We start from the raw sequence: 20890 nt of genomic DNA, 5'->3' as shown, positions 1-20890 counted from the left end.
GCACTGAATTCTGCAGATTTGTTTGGTCAAATTAGACCACGAGGCCCACGACAGGCTCTAGGTCATTTGGCACAAACAGCGGTGATCCTCTTGCACCAGCTCATCCTTTTTCATTACGCACATTTCTTAAGACGCCGGCTGCTCAGTAAATCGCTCACGACTGCGTTTTTTTTAAAGGAAAAATAAATATCCTTTCCACAATTCATAAAACGTAACGCAACGGCACCCCCCTCGCTGATACAACACTGAAAGACGTGGGTCATGCCAGAGCTTCCGTTTTATTATTCACATTTACACAATTCAACCTGTGAGTACTGCGTTTGCACAGAAAGCCCACACAGACCAAATCTCCTCACACTATGTACAGATCAAGCCGTGGCGGAGCTCGCACACTTGGCATCACACTCAATCACTCGAGGTTCAGAACAGGTTGAAGGACTTTTAAGTGGTGAGACATTGTGTTACACATAACGCACGTGTGAGTGTTACTGGAATGGTGAATACCTGAAGGAGAGGGGGCCGCTGGAGGAAGAGAACCCGGGATTCACATTAAAGACAAAAAAAATAAATAAAACGTTCTCTTCATCTATCACTTTTTTTACCCGTCAGATCTTTTTTTTCTTCTTCCAATTTTGTAGCGTGTTGTACGTAGGTTTGGTACGCTACTAAAATGGAGAAGTTTGGTGGATAGAAAATATAAATATGATCACTAGTTTAGTGGTGGAACAGTGTCAGCAGCACCATGATGGTCCTGAGATTAAGTGTTTAAAGTGGGGTTTGTCAACATTAGACGACCAGAGACACACTCAGCAGCTAGCAGGGAAATAACTAGGTCATTGATATGCAGTGTTTACTTTGTGTAACGTGGTAAACAAAGTTGTGTAAGGGTTCCAGGGATGAAGTCAGGGTGTCCAGACTTCCTTCATTTTCTTGCACTTTGTCCATTTCATGGTCTTGCCATGTTGTCGAATTTAATTGTAGATCTAATCAGGTGCCAGAAGTCAGGAAAAACAAATGCATGAATCTTCAAAAGTGAGAACTAACTGATATGTTGGAAAACACTATACGGTTATTGACTTTAAACTATTACAGCAAACTATTGTGTTGCGGTCTCTGAGGAGCCGTTCTTTCCAGTGAAACCACTGTGAAATCCCTAAATGCAACAATACTTTAAGTAAGATATATTTTACACTTGCACCGTTATACAAAAACAACCTACAGATGTTGGGCAGTCACAGCTTCTAAATCCACCTTTTTTTTGGTAAAGCAAAATATATCCTGTCAACCATTTGCATCAAAGTATCCTTTTGAAAACTGCAGCATTTCAGAGATCAGACGACCACACATAAAAATTCTGTATTTCCACACACGCTTAATAGATCTTGGAATCCCATTTAACAGAAAAACTGGACTACCTTGCATCAACAGATGACGCTGAATGAAAAATAAAAAAAACAAGTCTTCAAATGACGTGTGCTGATAATTTATATTCATCTTTAATATGTGTGATTTGTTCCGAGTAGCCCTGTGTAGTTAACACTTTGGATTCACAACATTTTCCATTCTTAATCATGACAATATCAAGATGGATGTTAACCCCTGGCAGCTGTTCGTTAATGATTGGAGGGTGATTGTCAAATCTATATTCATCTTTTGGTGGTTAGACTTCAGCAAAATCAGAGCACGTTTTTTTTCTGTTAGTTTGTTTTTTTCGTGCCACCACAGAGCGCACGGCCGGATGAGTGTGATCACTGCGAGGAAGTACTGAGACACGGGTTAGTGTTTTATTCTTCTCGTCGACGACGGACACGGAGCCGACGCTGACTCGGGGAAACTCGCGTTGGGGCGGCGACAGAGCACTAGACTGGGGGGGGGGGGGGGGGGGGAGAAAACGGGATCAGGCGTAACAGATTTGGCCTTTGCTTGTGTATGTGTGTCGCCTATGGCAGTGTGTGTGTGTGTGTGTGTTTGTGTCAGAGTTTATTGCCCGCTGCATCGGAGAGAGAAATAAAAAAAAAAAAAAGAAGGGTTCTGGGAAGGTTCTGGGAAGGTTGTGGCCACGGCGAGCAGGCAGAGCACCGGGCCCCTTTGTTCTCGGCTCCTGGGGTTCTGTCACTGGTTGAGCTGATGGCCAGAGGTCGGTGGAGTGAGACACTATGCCAGAGAGCGCTGACGAGGCTTGATCCTTGGATAGAGCTGCAAAGAAAGCAGACAGAAACAGGTTTGGTTGACATGGTGGATTGGTATTCACCTTTGTTGGTATGTACTTTGTCGCTGGACCGTAGCCATGACTCAATTCATTTGTCGTAATCCTATCAAATTAAAGCATTGAATAGCGGCAACAACCAATGACATCCAGGTAGGAAATCAACCCGCCAATCAGTCACAAAAAGTCCTTTCAGGCTGCACTTCAACATCAGATGATAAGTGCAGATTTGGATCAGGCCCGTTAACAAGCAATTCGTTTTCTGCCCGTCACATGAACCATTCATGATTTCAGACCACAACCGCTTCAGTTAAACTGGACAAAATGTGACCATTCATATATTTTGTCGTTACCCCCAGCAGGTTGCGTGGTACGTAGCCCTCGTTGTCCTCCAGCTGCGCCCACCACCACTCGGTCTCACTGTCGTCCTGTCGGCGCAGAATGGTGATGGCGTCCCCCTCGCCGAACGCCAGCTCGTCCTGGTTCTGAGCTTTGTAGTCCCACAGAGCGTACACGGTGCCCTTGTTCATGACACCCATCTTCTCCTGAACACCTGCAGCGGAGTGTCAGAAACAGACGGTCAATATCACCCCATACTTTAAAGAAACAGTCGAGTTTTAAGTTTTCGAGCCTTAAAGTAATTTGGATGGAGGGATCACGACCCAATTCAAATTGCAGTCTTTTTAAAGAGTGATGGGTTGTTTCTCACCGTATAGAAACTGGGAGCACTGGATGTAACCCTCTTCCATTTCCTCGCATTTATCTGCAGCCGTCTCCACGTCACTAATGGTGCTGGCAAAGATGGCCGCCCCCGACTCCACCAACAGCTTGCAGAGATGAACGCTGTTGCAAGAGGCGGCGCAGTGAAGCGGAGTCCTGTTGAGGCCGATGGGAAAGTCATCCAAAATATATAAATAAAAACAAGAGGAAAAATCCACCCGACTGATTAACATGTGTCATCACTCACCATCCGTCGCTGTCTGCAGCGTTGACATTCACACCAAAATCCAGCAGGAACTTGACTATGTGGTGGTGTCCCGCACACACGGCGTTGTGCAGGGGCGTGATGCCCTCGTCGTTGGCGGTGCTAGGGTTTTCCACCTGAAAAAAAAAAAAGGCCGAGATCAAAAGATGAGTGCGTATCACCGAATGCGTGCAATTGCAGATAAATCAAAAGTATACTCACACGGTCGTGACATACCTCATAGATGATCCTCTGGACGAGGTCGAACTCTCCCTCCAACGAGGCATCCAGCAGGAGGGCCAGCGGGTTGAACTTCACCCTGAAGCCGTGGCCCGTGCGCTCCGAGTTGGGCTTCTTCAGGTTGGTGCGCTTGTCCTGTGAAGGTGCAGGAAGGGGACCGTACGCCGACGTTAGTTTTTTTCTTTTTTTTTCAAAAGCGCTCTTAAAAGAATGCGACAGGCGGCTCATGGACGAGTGTCTCTCACCAGGGGCTGCGAGACCAGCGCGCCGCTCTCCTCCGGCGTGGACGCCTGCAGCACGGGGCTCGGCGGCGACGACTCCGAGCCTCCCGCGTTGTTGTTGTTATTGTCGTCGTCGTCGTCTTCCTCCTCCTCCTCCTCCTCCTCCTCCTCCTCGGCGGGATCCATCTCCGGCGGCTCGTTGTCGTTGCCGTCCGTGGATGGAGGTGGAGCCTCCAAGCCCGGCTGCTCCGCCCCCGGCGTCGCTGTCGTTTCCGGGGGGAGGTTACCGTTGTCTTTGTCGGTCACAGCGTCGCCTCCTTGATACACGGGAGGGTTGGCCGGCTGATAAAACGGCGTTCCGCTACCGCCGCCGCCGCCGGACCCGCTGACTCCGTTCCCCTCGATGCCCCCCGCTAGAGTGTTGAATCTCTGGTAGAGCAGTTTCTGGATGTTGGGCCCGCTCGGCCCCTCCGGCTCCGTGATGGAGCTGCGCTTCTTGAGTGGCCTCGGCGCGTTGGCCAGCTTTTTGCGGACCACCTCCAGGTCGGCGTCACTTTGGTAGCGCAGCGGGGAGTGCACCATGGGCGTCAGCTTGGTGGGGCTGAGCGGTCGAGGGATGTTCTCCACGCTGGGAGGAGGCGCCAACGGCTCCGGGTGCTGGAAGAAATCAGGGACATCAAATTCCCCGTCCAGAGCATCCTCGCCGCCGGCGGGGCCTTGGAGCAATGGGAAGGCCCCTCCCGCCTGGACGAAAGGCAGAGGCGAGGGCGGAGTCGAGCTGGGGTTCAGGACGGGCTTCCCATATACTGAGGACAAACAGAAAGTGGGAGATTGTACTGAAGGTCATTGACATCATTTTTTTATGAGACTATTTTCCAGAAAGACGTTCTTTGTCTTTTACTCACTATCCAAAATGTATTTCATTTAACAAAACACGAATCAGGGAAGAACGGCTGAAATAAGCCAGATTTATAGCATTTGTCTGTGACACATGATTAAGGGGCAACATTTCTTTATCAATTCCAACAGAAACAAAAAAATGTCAGTTTAATTGAAATTTTGAAACTACCTATCCGACTAAACGATTGATTTTTCCATTAATCACATAACATCTTACTTTCAATCCCAATACAGATGGAGATAACAATACCAATACCAATTTTGATTAATTGTGCGGAACAGATTATTCTGTCATCTAGTAAGTAGCAGCAACATTAGAAGAGATTGTGTATTGCAAAGCGGAACATACAAGATTCAAATAACCCAGCCCACGCCCCCTTATATGGAAGGTCTCACAAATCCCTTCAAACCCTGCTCTTACCGGCTTTGAGCGCGGACTTGAGCGGCTGGCTCTTTGGCGCTGCCTGCTGGAGGTACATGTGGTAGATGGAGCTCGAGTTCATGGTGGGTGGGCCCTTCCGGGGCGACTGAGGCCGCGACCCTCTGTCTGGGATGAAGGGGCGTACCGCCACGGCGGGCGGGGCCCCCTCCAGCCGCTCGCTCAGCCCGGGCGGGAACAGCGGCGCGTTGGGCTGGAAGGTGGGACTTGGCGGCACAGAGATCCGCTGCTGGATCTGCTGGGAGGAGGAGCCCGTGGAGGGGGCGACGCGGGGCCAAGCGGGAGCCGGCGGGTTGGGGAGCGGGCGGGGAGGGGGCACGTCCTTGCGCCGCTCCAAGGAGCTGGCCGAGTGCGCGGAGGTGAGGTGGGAGCCGTAGGGGGGCGGCTGTGGCTTGGAGACGGCGGGGGAGGACGCAGCCTTTTTGGCGTCTAGCACCTGTGAAGAAGCATGAAATCGCAGACAAATACCCATTAATGAAAGAAATACTTGATCAAGACACGGACTTTGGCACAAACTCAACATAAAACACTTATAGCTTAAAGCTGCAAAACACTGGGCGGATTTGAAGAAAGAGGACAAACCTTTTCTGCGCCCGCAGCGACGGGGGAGCCTGAGGGGGGGCTCTTGCCCTGGGTGTCAGAGTCCCGTCTCTCAGGGGGCTTTAGAGATGTGTTGGTCTTTCCTAAAGTAGGCCAACCTGAATCATTGGCTGGGGAACAAACGGGACACAGTGAGCGACGAGTGATTGAAGCACATCCACACATCAGGTAGGTCAAAACAATTGACCAATTACATTTGAAAAGATGTGACTTGATGAATGCGATGAACCACATGAAGTGGAATATGGGTGGCTTCAAGAACGTGAGCATGAGGAACATTTGTAATCACAAAGAACACATATCTGTACCATTTTGACCGAGGACTGGTGATGAACGCAGGGTTCAGGATTTTGAGAAGCCCATCCTATTAACCAAATGCCATTTAGAGACATTCAAACACATCGATTGTTGCCTTTTGTTGATTTAAGGGCGGCATATTTTACATGCATAGGCAAAGATGATGGGAGAATCAAACCAAGATTCTCAAAATGACTAATTCGTTAACGTTATGATACTTAAAACTGGCATTGCCTGAAGTAAAGGCAATTGTTTAATGTATCATTTGCTTATAACACAGGTAATACATACAATACTTAAATAAGAAACTTCCCGCTGACAAAAATCTGTTACTGGGCGAATTTTTTAGGAAGCCTTTAAACTTTTTAGGATAAGTTGTTCAATCAATCTATGAAATTTTAGGCCTCCGGCCAATTACAAAATGCCCTTATTTGTTGCAAGAAGGATCTCTTCTCTAATTTAAAATGAATGAAAAACATCACCCAACAAATGTTGCAAGATGAGCTATTGATCAATAGGATAAAAATCCTGAGCCTTCACTTCACAGCAATGATGAAAATGAATGTGCATTAGTAATTTGGTAAATGTGACTAAATTGTGAGTTAGGTTCTATGAAAAAACTGATTAAAAATACACATTAATGGGACTGATTGGGAAATCTGCAGCTTCCAATATATTCTTAGACTAATGCAGTAATTATGAAGCCGTTCTACCAACACTACAGGAGTCTGCAAGCAAACAGCTTGAAGCGTCGTCACAGTTTACCAGGGACAGTTGCTAAGTGAACACGATGACAATTTAACACGCACAAGTTCATTCCCTTGTAGCGTGTTAAGTGATACTCCCGGCTCGGTTGTCGTGGCAATGTGAAGTGATGGTTAAGGTTAGGCAGACTAAGAGGGGGATGTAAAATTAGCCCAAAACATTTTGTGTGTGTATTTAGGAGGCGCTCAACTCATTGAACCTTCTCAGTGCACAAACACAGACAGGGACCAGCAGCGCTTTGTCAGGGACACTTTCGTCTCGGGAGGCAGTACGGCAGCTACCACTGAGAGCCTCACATTTCTGCAGTTTGTCACTGCTGCTTTGACGTCATTAGCCAATCAACAGAGGAAACACTCCAAATGGGGAAAAAAAGTCAACATGCGCCTAATGAGGAGAGCTTAATGACGCAGAACAAGGACGCTGCCATCCGTCAGCCATTGTTTGCATTGACCGGGGCACAGATGCTCGTCTCCTACTCAGATTCTCCAGCTGTGCATGTCAGCTTATGGATGTGAAGCTTTAACAGTGAATTTGTTTTGCGAAGCATAAAAAGATCAGATGGGGATAAGACTGTAGAGGGGCTGAGGGAGCGATTGGACAGAGCTGATTTTGATAAATCTTTTATCCGTTGCCAATCAAACAAGAGTATGATATTTCCAAATGCAAAGATTTAGTATGGGGGTAAAAAAAAAAGAAACCTCCAGCGCACACTGAGGATGCTGTGCTACAACCAAGGGAGAAGGTTCAGTAGGTGCCATCTCTTGTTAATGCAGCGCTGTGCACTCACGGGACGCGCCGTCAGAGCCTGAGGAGGCTGCCGTGGAGGCCACCGGGTCCACAACGATGTCTAAATCGGACACCTTCCAGGGGCCGGGAGGCTTGCGTACGCCGTCTGCCCCGGGAAGAGTTGCCCCACCCCCCCGCCAAGCACCCAGTGAGAACAGAGACGTCACAGAGGAAGAGGAAAAGCACAGACGCGTCGGAGAGGAGCCGAGGAGAGGAAAAGGGAACCACAGTGTGCACAGCACAGGTAGAGACACAGGTTAGAGAGGAAGGAAAAGGAAATCAAGTGCAGGCAGAGAATTAGGAAAACAACTCTTTAACAGTTGGCGGCCCGGGGGGCGAGATTTCAGACATGCAAGATGTGTTGAATGTGTCGCTACACATCTGCTTGTGGGACCTCGAGAGTCCAATCTACTTTGTACCTGAATCCTAGACCCTATGCTCTCATTCATCTGTTGTCATAAGTTGTTCCTGCTTTCTTCATTAATCTTCAATCAAAACTACAATTAGTGCAGTTTCCACTGCTACAGAGAAATGCGTTTTATTTGTGGGGGGGAGGTGCCAAGAAATCTGCATGGTAATCCTACGGCTTTTCAACCAACCTGACTTAGTGCGGCCGTGGTTGGCTTGGTTGTTAACCCCCAGAGTCTGAGGCTTCAGGGGATCCGGTGGCATGTTGTAGCCTCCTTCCTGTCGACCCGGTACAGGAACCTGGATGTACGGCCCGACGGCGGCGACGCGGCCAAGAGTACCGGCAGCCGGCTGGGGTGAGGGAGGTCCGTTGGCTCTGTTCAGCTATGGAGGGAGTATCAGGACAGTCAACAGGAGAATAGGGATGGGTATCGTTTTTTTTTTTCTTCCGATACCGGTGCATTTTAAACGATACCGGTGCCTAAAACAATAGCGTTTGAAAAGCATTTATGTTAGATTGACTCTCCTTTTTTGTTACGATGTATTGACATCATGAATGCAGCAGGTTCAACACAGAAGAGCTGCATTAAGCACAAGAGCATATTGTTTATCTACTGTGTGATAGAATTTATTATTATTTCTACGTATAGTTAACGCTTTGCTGCGTAAAATAAAGAATCAGACGATCTGCCGTCATTCGCGTGAGGAAACGGAGTCACGTGTCTGCATCTCAATGCGGCTTGATGACAAACAACACGGAAGGAACGCCGCTACACCCTGGGTTTATTACTTTGAGGGAGAAACCAGCGGACGCACACTCTGTGTCCGCTGCTGAGCGTGTGCTCTACTGTGAACTCGCACGTGTCTGTGTATCCATCAGGGCGATAGTGCCGCACTGTGAAAGAACGATCACACTTTAATAACGGAGGGAAACACTGACTTAATAATAAATAGAAACAGAAGGTTGATGGCTAGCGAGCCGCTGGAGCTACACAAGCGCTAGGCTATCGTTAGCTGCTGCGAGGACGGTGTCATCAGTGTGTAAATGAAGTCTTTCAATCTGCTCAGGAACCGAAATCAAGCACAGAAATCTCCGTTGCGTTTCGTAGGACTCGGTGCTATATTGGTTCTCGGTACCCAACCCTACAGGGGAAACATTTAAAGATTTAAAAGGAGCCATCTAATGTATTAAAAACAAACCAGCAAGTCTGTAGTAAAGATGTCTTAGCATTATTTCTTAGTTATTAACTTTCATATCAGTTGCGCGCTCTTGTTCTTACGGGGAGGTTTTCTTTTTGACGTGCCTCAGCTTTTCTCTTGTAGAGGCGTTCCCGCAGCTCGCTGATGCGCTTGTCCATGAGCGTCACCTCCATGTTGCGTTTGTTGAGGAGATCCTTTTGTTGCTTCAGCTTGCTGTTTTGCTCCTGGTTCAGCTTGTTCCGGATCTGTGGGGGTGACAAAACGCAGCAGCAAAACTGCCATCACGGAATTCCCGGAGGGTGAAGACAACATGGCTGAACATGAAAAAACTATGAATACATTTGTAAAAAGGCGTATTCCTTGGACACGGTACCTGAAGCTCCTGGTAGAGTTTGCGGAGCTCCAGGGCGGCGGCGCCGGTGACTTGGCTGCCCAGGGCGGTCTGGATGCCGTTGAGCTTCCCCTTGCGCAGGTCCTCCAGCTGCAGGCTGAGCTGCTCCACCCTCAGAACCGCCGACTGTAGCTCGGCCTGCTTCTCCTGGAACAGGCTGCTGACTTGCTCGATCTCGGCCGCTGGATGTGAGGAATGAAACATTTAATTAAAATTTTTGTTTAAATAAAGACACGAGGTCAGCTTGTTTGATGTGGAAAAAAAACACTACTCTATCCTATTGAATTGTTGAATGATGTGCACATTCAAAGTATACATACACAAGTTGCCGTTGATGACCTTGCTGTAGTCCACCTGGCCTCTCATGGCCCGAATCTTCTTGAGCTTTGCCTCCTGGCTCTCCACGCGCTCCTTGAGCTTCTGCAGTTTCTCGCTCTCCGACGCGGTTTGCTGCTGACGGCGCTCCTGCTGCTTCAGGTAACGCAAGCGTTGCTCCTTCAGGGGGACGGACGTTTTGTTTTATTATTGGCAACACGAGCAAAAAATGGACCCCCCCCCCCCCCCCCCCCCCCATAGGTTACAAGAAATCTCCGCAGCAGACAGGCCCGGAAACTAGGCTAAACCCTTCTACTGTATGCACGGAATGAAATGCTGTGATTCGTTCAGACTGACTGAAGTTAGGGTCAGATGACTCCATATCTCCATCCAACTGAGAACTGCTCCAGTTCAGGTCCTAAAATAGGAAATGACAGGCCCAGGTTTCCAAATGACTGCAGGGCTTTACGTGGGCCTATTTCCCCCCCCCCCCGCAACTACCACAAAGGCAATGAATGACTTTCTATCCGAGCGTCTACACTGGGCTTCATCCTGCATGACTGATCCTGACTGATCGGCGCACATCGAGCCGGGTGGTCAGCCTCTTGTTGCGCACTGAGGTGGGAGACTGGTTCTGTGAAGCTCCTTATTCCTCCCAGTTACAAGATTAAATCTCCTTTTTGTGACTGAACTGACAAAAAAAAAAACGGTAGTATCCCTGGTCCTTAAAACCATGAGTTATGTACATGCTCGAGTAAACACAGCAATGTCTGTGCATGAGTTTCCATAAAGGCGGTATGAAGTATGAATTCTGACAGACTGGACAATCGCAGCACAGTGACTTATCCCGCCTCCCGTCTCATTTGTTACATAAGCGTTTGTCCCGGTTTCGGGTCACGGCGCAGCCTCTTTGGGTCAGAGTAGAGCAACACGAGTGTATTCAGCCTTTGAAAATTGGGTAAAGACCAATTTAATTCTGACATCATTTCCCATGTCATTCTGAAGTAGTGCGTCAGATTGAACAATTAAACTGGAACAGCGGCAGGATATCGCAGTTGTGAGGCATTGAACCGTAACTTTTCATTCGCTCGAAGAGAAAATAGAGGAGACGGGACTTTACCTTTGCGACGAGCATCTGCTGCTGAGCCTCGATTTGCTGCTGCTGCCGGGTGGCCATCTCCTGCAGCTCTGACAGCGTGAGCTCAACGCGCTGATTCCCCACCTACACACACACACACACACACACACACGAGAATTGTTCAACAAAACATTGAAATCTGAACAGTGACTGCGATACATAAGCATTTTTTTAGGTTTAAGGCTGCATTTGCGAGGAGGACTCATTTCATTGAGTAGATCCGAGAATGAATACAATCATAGTCATTAATGAATAATGTATTTCGTATTTTCACACGCTGTCTTGGTAGAAAACACCAATAGGATAAAGATTTATATTTTGTCCACTATTGAGTCATCTCAATACAGCCAACACGCTGTCATTATCAAGTCTGGATGCTAAAATATAACATTAAAATATATTGGTTGAGATAGTGTGATGTCAAGGCAACTCTACTCGGAGGCGGGGGCGGGTGGGGTAGGGGGGCGGGGGGGGGGGTTGGGCAGCAGCCGTGGAAAAGCCGACGCAATGATCCTCTTAGGGCCCGTTATGTCATCCGGCGGGCCCACTGATATAATCCGCTAAATCGGATATTAGGAAAAAACTCGGGACACAACTGGGCCTCTGTGGAGGTTAAGCAGAGTCGGCAGTGCGAACTGATAACGTTTGCACTAAAGTGGCAGTGAATTAGTGGTCACTGCTTGGTGGTGGGGGTTAATAGGTTTTGATATCGAACGAGCTACGAGACTTGAACATTAACCGATCTCAGGATTTGTAAAAATGTTAGCATGTGATGCTTCCTGACAGGGTCAAAACCTGAATAGTAGCAAGAATGGCTTGCGGGTGCTTGGGGTCTTGATTTTGAAAAACAAAAATCCTTTCATTTCCTGCTGTTCCGGATTCGTTCCCTCCACCCTTAAGGTCCAATTAGCTACGATTCCTTGAACGCAACACTTTGCTTTTGTGAAATCTGGGACGTCTGGTCGGAGGGAGAAAGGATGCCGCCGCAGGATGCTCTTACCAGAGTATCTCATATCTCAGAGAACACACATCCTGAAGTGAGAGCTCAACTTGCACAACAATGGGTACACCTGAGAGGGAAATATGATGTGGAAATGGAGCACATCTGAATCACCAGTCTGTGATGTTACCCTCAAAACGCGCCACAGATACTGATCCTCTACCAGAAGCTGTACAATGAAAACCCAGAATCTCTGCAACACACTTGATATTGTCCAGAGAACGTGGAGCTTTTGATGCAGAGAAATCACACAAGTCAAACCCACTGGGACAATGACCGAGGCAAATACTTGCTTTGCAGTATTTAAAGTACAGTGTTCAAGCCTAAAACTGCTTGCATATAAGATATATTCCCGCAGAGCGAATAGAGGCTAGACGTCCCTCCTTTCCAGGGACAATTCTAACAACCTGCAGGGGTTTGTCAAAGGCAGATGTTAGAATAGCGTGAACAAAACGTCTCTTGGGAATCAGTACTAACGCTATCTAGCTAAGTAGCTTAAATCTTTTACACAGACTTAACAGCACAATGGGCCCTCTAAGATTAGGAAAATTGTTCAGAGCTCAAGACTCCTTAAGGGAGGATAGACTTTCATTTTGTTTAAGTAATTTATTGATTTTGTTTCTATTTTTGTCCCTCCTTATCCAATTGTGCACCTACGCTACGAAGGACTTCATAATGCCCCGAGGAGTTGGTTTGTTCTAGTAAAGTACATTTCTACTAAACATAATTTAGAGAATACTACTAATAGACTCACCCCATTCTCACTGTGCTTCTCTCCAGTGCTTCCACTTCTGCGACTCGTTTGATCCTGAGACTGCTGACTCCCTGCAAAAAGAAAAGAGTTGCCATCACAAACAGGGCCAGAGAGACACACACACACACACACAGACAGACAGACAACCATTGTCAAGAATAGTTTCAGAATTCACTGACATGATTGCTCATGACGGAAGCATTTAGGAACTGGGCCAGGCTCTGCTGACTAAAGCCACCTAACTCAAACGCTTTTTAGAAATGCTTGATGGAAAGATGAGGGTAGATGATTTAAGACATAAGAGACAGAAACACTCTACTTCTAAAAGATATTTTGATGGTATTTTTGCTGAAAAAGTACACTTTCTAAATCAGGTTTCACATTTGTATTAAATATGAATTCGTCAGAAGGAGCCTCTCTGCCGCCTGTTAACTTTTTGAGTGCTATGTGTGTCGACCTCAAAGTACCTCAATGAGTATCTGATAACCTGCAAGGCACGGATGACGGATTTTAAGCTTGGATGCAATTTACACCTGGATTGTTACTCCACCTAACCCACTATGCAAAAAAGAACCAAGTCATACAATGGAAGTGTGTGTGAAATGTTAGACCCTTTTACTGCATGTCTGTTGAATTTGTTTAAACCGGCAGATAAAGGCAGCGTAACCGTTTCCCTACATTCCTTTGGCAGTACGGTTTACGCCTCACTCAGAACGGGTCACCCTGGAGTGACGATATCAGTACTGAATAGGTTTGTTTTACCATTTGTAGCATTAGAGTAGATGGTGGCTACGTAGGATTGTTTCAGACTGGAGATTTCCAAGAAGTACAGAGCATCAAAATGTGCGGAAGTCAAAATTCCTTGTAAAAAATATATATATGTACTCATGTAACTAAAGTTAAAACATTCCGATGCAATATTGTCATTTGGGTCTAACAATGGGACGCAGAATCTTACAGTGGGCATTCATTAAAGAATGTTGATTTTAAGAAAAACAACTCTTTCAAGCCGACGAACCAGTTGAGAATTTTATTTGAGGCTTTACTGAATTTTGTTTTCAAAGTGACGACAGCAGAAACCACTGAAGCACGATTTAAAAACCTCAACAGAAGCTGCGTTTTAATTTATTATCGACGTCTGGTAAAAAGCCCTAAATACCAGCGCCCATAGCCGAGCGGCCATGCGGAACAGGTGTCAGCTGTTACCCCGGCAACACTCGACTCCACCCTCCACTCCCTCCCCCAGGGAGAGACTACACAGACCTCCAGGCAGAGGAGACTTCCAACCACACGCACCTTGATCGCTGCTCTCCGTCGGGGAATCTTCGTGCCGGAGGAAGAACTTCACTTCTTGTTTCCGAGGCCCCCATTTCTGTAGATGTTCGTACATCATGTGCTCGAAGGGGATCGCTCGCTCTATGGAGACAGAAGAAGTTCAATTTGTTAAACCTATTTGATGTTGAAACAGACCTTGGAGCGTAATAACATTTTGCCATTACTTTACGCTGTCGTCTGTCTGTTGGCAGTAGGTTTTTAGAAGGATGAATATTTAAAAAAGGGACCGCAGAGATTAGTGAATTGAAACTTTTCCGGGCTGGGCATCGGTTTTTTATTTTTTTTACATTTCAGGAGGACGGCACTCTGTGTGAGCATAGCGCGACAAAGGGACAAAGACAGAGGTTTTAGGAGGTTTCGGGGGCAGACAGCCGCATTGTGAGGCGCCAGCCGAACACGATTGCATAACGCGGGTTAATAAAGCCCCTCGGCTCCGACTATTTTATTTTTTTTTTTTCAACCGGGGAGTGACCCCCTCAGCAAAATAATGCTGATAACACTGCGTGTGTCAGCACGACTGTGGCGATGGGAGCCAATCGTTTGGCCCAAGTAGGATGTGTTGTGACAGCGCTGCGGGACTGTAGCAACACGAAAGTAGATTATTGTAGTGTGACAGTAGCCGACGTGCTCTTGTGAATGCACACATTCATTTCCATTCGTGGTGTAGAACTTATGCATCATCTGCGGCTTCGCCATTACTCTCCCCCGGGGAGTCATGCGTAACCCTGCTCGCCGCCTTGACTTTCTTTAATGAGGTTCTTCTTCATAATTAAATTATCACGCATGTAGGCGAAGCGTCACGCTCGGCAATAATGGACTTTCACAAAGTGGGTGTGACTGTTCTTACCGTTGCCTCTCCAGACCTCGGCCAGGTGGCAGCCGCTCTCACCGGGCTCTTTGCAGAACTCGACCACGTCGCGGCACGTCGTTTCCGGGGTGATGGGCACCTCGGTCGCAGCCTGTTCTCCATCGCTGAGGTACACCGTCAGTATCATCTGAAAACACAGCGGCCACTTTAAGACGTGCTTGAAGATGGTCACCTGAACAGTCCAGGGTATTTGTGGTGTAAAAACTAATTCAAATGAATATGCCGGTGTCTGATGTTGTGGTTAGAGGACAAACACAGAGAGAGAGGGGGGAAAAAAAGAGAAAAGACCCGTCTGCTGATGCGACATTTTGCTGTCGGCCAGCATCAAGTGTTGCTCTGAGCTGCTGGTGGACTCATGCCTGCGCCTGCCACATTTCTGTTTACCGTGATTACGGCCTGCCGGAGCGCTGTTTGAGGGAGGACGTAGCAACACAAGCCCCCACATGCTTCTCTGTGTTCTCCCATAGAGATAATGACACATTCATCAAGAAACAACTTTTAAAAAGGACAAGACGAGTCATGTCTGAGGAAACTGCAGATCTATAGAATAGAAATGCAGAAATATATCCTCCTAAATGTGAGCAACGGAATAGCTGAACGGAATAGCCTGGAGCCAGAGGACGTGATGGGGACTTAAATGAACCTCATTCTAAATGTAGCATCTTCACCCGCCATCACCTGAGAGGGTGTCCAGCGGTCTGCAGGTGCTCTCGAAGCTATCAAGACTACATCCTCAGCTGGAGGTAAATGTATATGTGACCTTTGGAACCATCCATAAAGTGCTGCCGAAAATAAAAAGGCTAGAATTATTGGGTGACAACAAAAATAAAATCCAAATTGATAGCAACAAATCTCAGAAGATTCGATGAGTGAGACTCACTGGGTTAAACACATCTGTCGGGCATGAATTCAGGAGTTAAAATGTGTGTCAACTCTGGGGGGGGGGGGCAATCATTTCATCATGTGAACATCATCTTTGACTTCTTTTGTACAATAAAATGAAAACGAGCAGAACTGATTTGTACGAACTCCTCTATATCGAGTGTGAGAGCACATCCGTTTTTCCAACTGCCAAATTACCCCAGTTTTCTGTGGCCAAGGCACTTTGGGGGAGTTAAGGTGTGCCTTCCTGTTTCATGTGGCAGGCCTCACTTTTTGTGTCACTCACTGCGGATGAACAGGAAAGTGAAGACATCATGAAATAAAGTGCAGGGAGCCAGAAAGGAGAATTTGTCTAAAACGAAGCCAAAAGTTTGGAGGGATGTTCACAATGACAGAAAGAAACGAAAGATTATTATTGAGGCCTTTGTGCATTTTGGATGCGAGTTCAGCTAGAATCCAGATTCCTGCTCTTTCAGTAGCTCGCTTTTGACGTTCACCTGTCACCGTTTTTGCTCATGCTGGTTGAGCAGATGAGGCAAAACCCCCCAAAACAGTTCAATAATAGACAACTGAATCCTGAAGACTTTTTACTGAAACACTGCTATGTAAGGGCTCGGCTGACCTTCTCTCGCCATCTAGACACATAAGCAGCACTTTATTTACCTACATCTCAGTGTCAAACCTGATGAACGAACCGAACCCTCCGACTGGGACTATAGCTGCATTTCAGGTGTTTTACTCATGAATCATTTAGTATGTGATCCACGCAGAGTGCGATGGCGATTCTTTAGTGCAGAACCGTACGCAGGGCCTCTGGGTGCGTTAATAGTGCTTCAATAATTGTCTGTGCGTATCGCATGTCATCCGAGTTTAGTCACTGAGCTACATATACGTTACGACTCCGGGTGTTTCTCCGAGACAAAGTGACTCACCCTTTAATAATGCAGCCGTGTGATTCATTGACATTTTCTGCAGCAGCTTGAGTGAAAGAGTATAATCACTTGTGCTTGGGAGCCTCTGCAATTTAACTCGGCTGATTATGAGTCTGAAAGTATATATTTTGGCAAACTACGTATGATGAAACGATACCGGAGCTGTGGCATTTGTTCTGAGGCAACGCTGTCCACCCATCTACGGGTTTCATGTCGCTTCTTAGAGCGTCAGTGAGACCCACGACAAGACTAGTAGATGTTATTTTATTGGGACCTGGTCTGAAGGAGCAAAAGGGATGGTTATGTCTACATTTTAGTGATAATTACTTTGCTAATCCCCCGGGGACATTGGAGAGCAGCCAGCGGGATAAGACACAAAACCTTCACTTTGAATACAGATAAGAATTAAAGAAGCAATGGGGGACATTTTGCATCCTTATTCACAACAATGTTTAATGTAAGAAATTAAATAGCCGAGAGAAAGTATTGTAAAAACAACGTAAAACAAAAACAGTCAATCACAATCTGCACCCAGATCAGTTTTTTCTCCTTCAAAACAAACCTTCAATAACTAGGGGTGCAAATCACAAAAAGCCGACAACACATTTAGTAATATATACCTTCAAGTAAAAAGCGACTACCTACTCAGGTGAATGTGTATTCAGAGAGGGACAGTACAGAAAAGAAACTGGCCACCGGAGAGATACTAACCGCCCTCACTAAGTTGCGTCTGCCCATTGCCTTGGCTCTTTTGGCCGCCCTCCGTTTCCTCCTGATCTCCTTCTTTGGCGGCCGGTGGTGCTCCTTCGCCCAAATGGGGTTTTCCTTGGAGATGCTAACAAGGCTGCGCAAAACTATAGTCACAAACCTCTTCATCGTAGCAACGGCGCCCCGTGCAGCCACGCAACTTAATTGCTATGCCATCCCTGAGCGAAGCCTTTCGAAACCGACAGCGGTGCGCGCGCGCGCCGGAAAACTGCTGCAGAGGAGACTCGGGAGGAAAAAACACTTGCTGTATGTGTAATTCAGGGAGGGAGGGGGCGGGCGGGCGGGGGAGAGAGAGAGCTAGACCGAAACAAACAGTAAGATAGAGAGAGAGAGAGAGAGAGAGAGAGAGGGAGAGAGAGAGAGAGAGGAGAGGAGAGAGGGAGTCACAGGGTGCTGGATAAGGGTGCCGATAAGTTCTTCAATTGGAAAATTGTCCTCTGGAATGGCCAGTAGCTGCAACGCCAATGACTGCCTGCTAATGAGAATGCGCTGGCCATAGCTTGGAGGTCAGCGCGCTGCCATGTGCGAGATGGAGGGGGGGGGGGGGGGGGATCAGCCTCATGCTGTCTGTGGATTTGACTGCGTTTGACCAGAAACATGCATCCATAATGCAACATTTGGCAATACATCGATGCAAAATTGTGGCACGAGACATCGGAGCATGAAGGGTTTCCTGGCTGTGGACCTTGCGTCACAATAAAGTGACGTCGGACTGTTGCAATGGTGATAATATCCACGTTACTGATGATCCACATCAAAAATCCCAGTGTTAATATTTACCAGTCAACCCTACAAGATCATTGCATTATCTGCATTGTGGTATAATATATTGGATTTCCTCCATATCGCCCGGGCGGCCCCTGCTACAGTTGGCATCATCCGGACATGGGGGCATTCATCATTTACCTCCTGAGAGGGAGAGCGGGATGCATGGGTGGCCTAATCTCCAGTGGGAGGATTCAGTCATTTCCTATCACAAGTGCTGTCACTCGTAAACTCACAAAGAGGTTCCCACAATGAAGAAGAAAGATCCAGCAGGATATTGCTTCTGAGGAACTATAACTTTAAGAGATTGCAATGAAAAAAAAAAAAGGATGAACCTTCTCCCACGTATCTCACGTATTTGTACTCAATGTGACGAGAATAAAAAACATTGAACAGTATTGTATGTCCAACCAAACACAAGCGCAAATGTAATGTAACAACTAGATACCCGGTAATGTAATAAAACTAAACCGGCTTTGCAATTACAGACTAATCTAGAAGCGCTTGCACCTCTAATGGCTATCAAGCACAAACGCCTCCGATATTTTGAGATTTCATAATCTTTTGCTTTATGGAGACTCACAAAATATGAATGCGGACTTAAGCATGGGAACGGATCAGGCTCCTATTCAATGTAATCTGCCGTTTAAAACTAAAGTCTCCCTTTAATTGTAAGCTGACTAATGTGCAGAGAGGAAGAAAGTGAAATAAATATTGTATACTTCAACCAATAAGAAAAAAGATCCACAGGGTTGAAACCTCCCATTTTTTCCCATCTTTTCACAGTGTGAAGGATTAAAGGTCTAACAGTAATACTAATATATTAAACGTATATAGTGTTTTATGATATAACTGATGGCCTGTCTGATGTCATATTTAAACCGGTGAACAGCACAATACCATGCAATGTTTACATTTCCTGTAAGTCGAGCTCTGCCCGGCTCCACTGTGTGAGATTAATGCTACTCGACAATCTACTCAGCTCAAAAGTTCCCCTCAACAACAGAGCATTAGTCGACGCAGCCACACAGACCTAGATCTGCCGCGGCCTCATTGGCTGCCAGAGTCACGCGAGACCCGGGTGCCGGGCTGCCTGCTCTGCTCCACTGGCTCTTTGACTCTGATAGCCTGTTGGTGCCACGGGGCACAAACGTCTACAGAGGCAACCAACGCAGTCAATCCCGAGAGCTCGGCCGGCTGCAGAGAGTATATGGACTTACTTCGACGTTAGCCAGTGCTCCTGAAAGCTCACGGGCCTCTGGGAGGTTGTGCTGATGACAACTTTTTTTTTTTAAATGTCACTGCGGTGCTTATTTTGGTATGGTGGTATTTTCAAGGTGGATAAATGCAAGGTGTTGATGACGACACCTTTCTGTATCGGGCAGGTAACCTGCTTCTGAAATCACGATTCCCCTCCCTCAGGGCCAGAAATGCAGTGTTCACTTTTCCCACCATTCACCCCTGCGATCTCAGCACATCAGACAACAAAGAAGGTCACAACAAAGCATGTTTCCATTCAGGTATTCTGTTCTTTGCAACACGCAGCTTCCAGCAAACATTTAGCTTCAACAGAAAGTCTGACATTACAATCATGTGCCATCACGTTATGCAGAGGCCATGTTAAATGTGCCTTTTCTATAAGTTCTTTGTAACCACCAACAAGAAAAACAACTATGGAACGAGGCTGCAGAAATATTGTACCATAATTCACAGATACGATTATCATACTCGATAAGATAAAGCTTTTCGCTCCCAAGAATTGAGTTAACTTACAGATTAGCTAAGGAGTAGTAGTGGTGTGTGTGTGGGGCTGCATATGGACAGATATTAATCTTGCAACTTGTGAGCACTGACAGCCACAGTTAAACTGTGTGCTCTTTATCTTTTTTGTCCTAATGAAAGCCCCCAAAATGTAACTGATCCAGTTTAAAGGCTTAGTTACACACCTATTACGCCTCTGGAGTGCGTGATACCTGCACTGACTTACTCATGGATCGGATGTTGAATATGTAACAGCACGAGTCAAGTAGTAGAACAACTGGGGCAAGACTTCTGTTATCACTCACCGGCATCATATTGGCAGCTGTGGCAGGTCAAAAGGAGGGTTGCATCGGCAGGTTGACTGACGGCCACCCGCGTATCTCCAGAGGCACCACCGTGCAGCGGTACCTGTTACCTTCGGCTATTTCTGGGCTCTGGTTACTCCAACGTGACAAGCGACTGGGCCTCGGTCCTCTCTGTGAACCGAAACAGTTGGAATTACACTGTGGGCAGTACAGCGGAACATTAAACGCCACGTAACGTCGATGCCCTCAGCCTCAAACGTGGATTTAAATGGCCCAGGCGTGGCTCCGTGGAGCCGCTGCTATAAGCAGGCGACGGTTAGCCTGGCAGTTAGCTCGCGAAGCAAATGGCATTAATTTATATAACACTACTGAGGCGGAACACATTGATTATACTCACAAACGTCAGGGACAGTTCATGGTTTCGCGGAGTAAATCTGAGCTACGTGACTGTTTTTTTTTTTTTAAAAGGCACGTAGTCAGCGGAACCAGCTGTCAGCCAGCCAGCTAGCGAGATGTCTACTACGGGGTTAGTTGTTAGCCGTTAGCTGGTTTCAGAGGCGGCTAAAGGACGGGGTGCACGGCGATCCCTCCGCTTTCGTCGGTCCTTTAGCTCGCATTGACCGCACAGCGACGCAAGCCATCGACGGAGG

General features: G+C 47.0%; 1 protein-coding gene across 1 annotated transcript; it reads right to left on the bottom strand.

The window, feature by feature from the left end:
- Positions 1 to 259: 259 nt before the first annotated feature.
- ppp1r13bb (protein phosphatase 1, regulatory subunit 13Bb) lies at positions 260 to 17602 on the bottom strand. The gene is made up of 18 exons (XM_062559758.1): positions 17353 to 17602; positions 14807 to 14954; positions 13921 to 14040; positions 12625 to 12695; positions 10853 to 10954; positions 9738 to 9912; positions 9400 to 9599; positions 9131 to 9271; positions 8018 to 8210; positions 7420 to 7524; positions 5553 to 5857; positions 4953 to 5406; positions 3656 to 4437; positions 3408 to 3545; positions 3174 to 3307; positions 2916 to 3082; positions 2560 to 2759; positions 260 to 2196 (listed from the first exon to the last, which is right to left on the bottom strand). The coding sequence occupies exons 1-18, from the start codon at positions 17515 to 17517 to the stop codon at positions 2155 to 2157; spliced, it is 3642 nt and encodes a 1213-aa protein (XP_062415742.1). The 5' UTR covers positions 17518 to 17602; the 3' UTR covers positions 260 to 2154.
- Positions 17603 to 20890: the final 3288 nt, after the last annotated feature.

Source organism: Pungitius pungitius, chromosome 20 (genome assembly GCF_949316345.1).
Source record: "Pungitius pungitius chromosome 20, fPunPun2.1, whole genome shotgun sequence".
Taxonomy (NCBI): Eukaryota; Metazoa; Chordata; class Actinopteri; order Perciformes; family Gasterosteidae; genus Pungitius; species Pungitius pungitius.
This window is presented reverse-complemented; position numbering and strand designations above follow the sequence as displayed.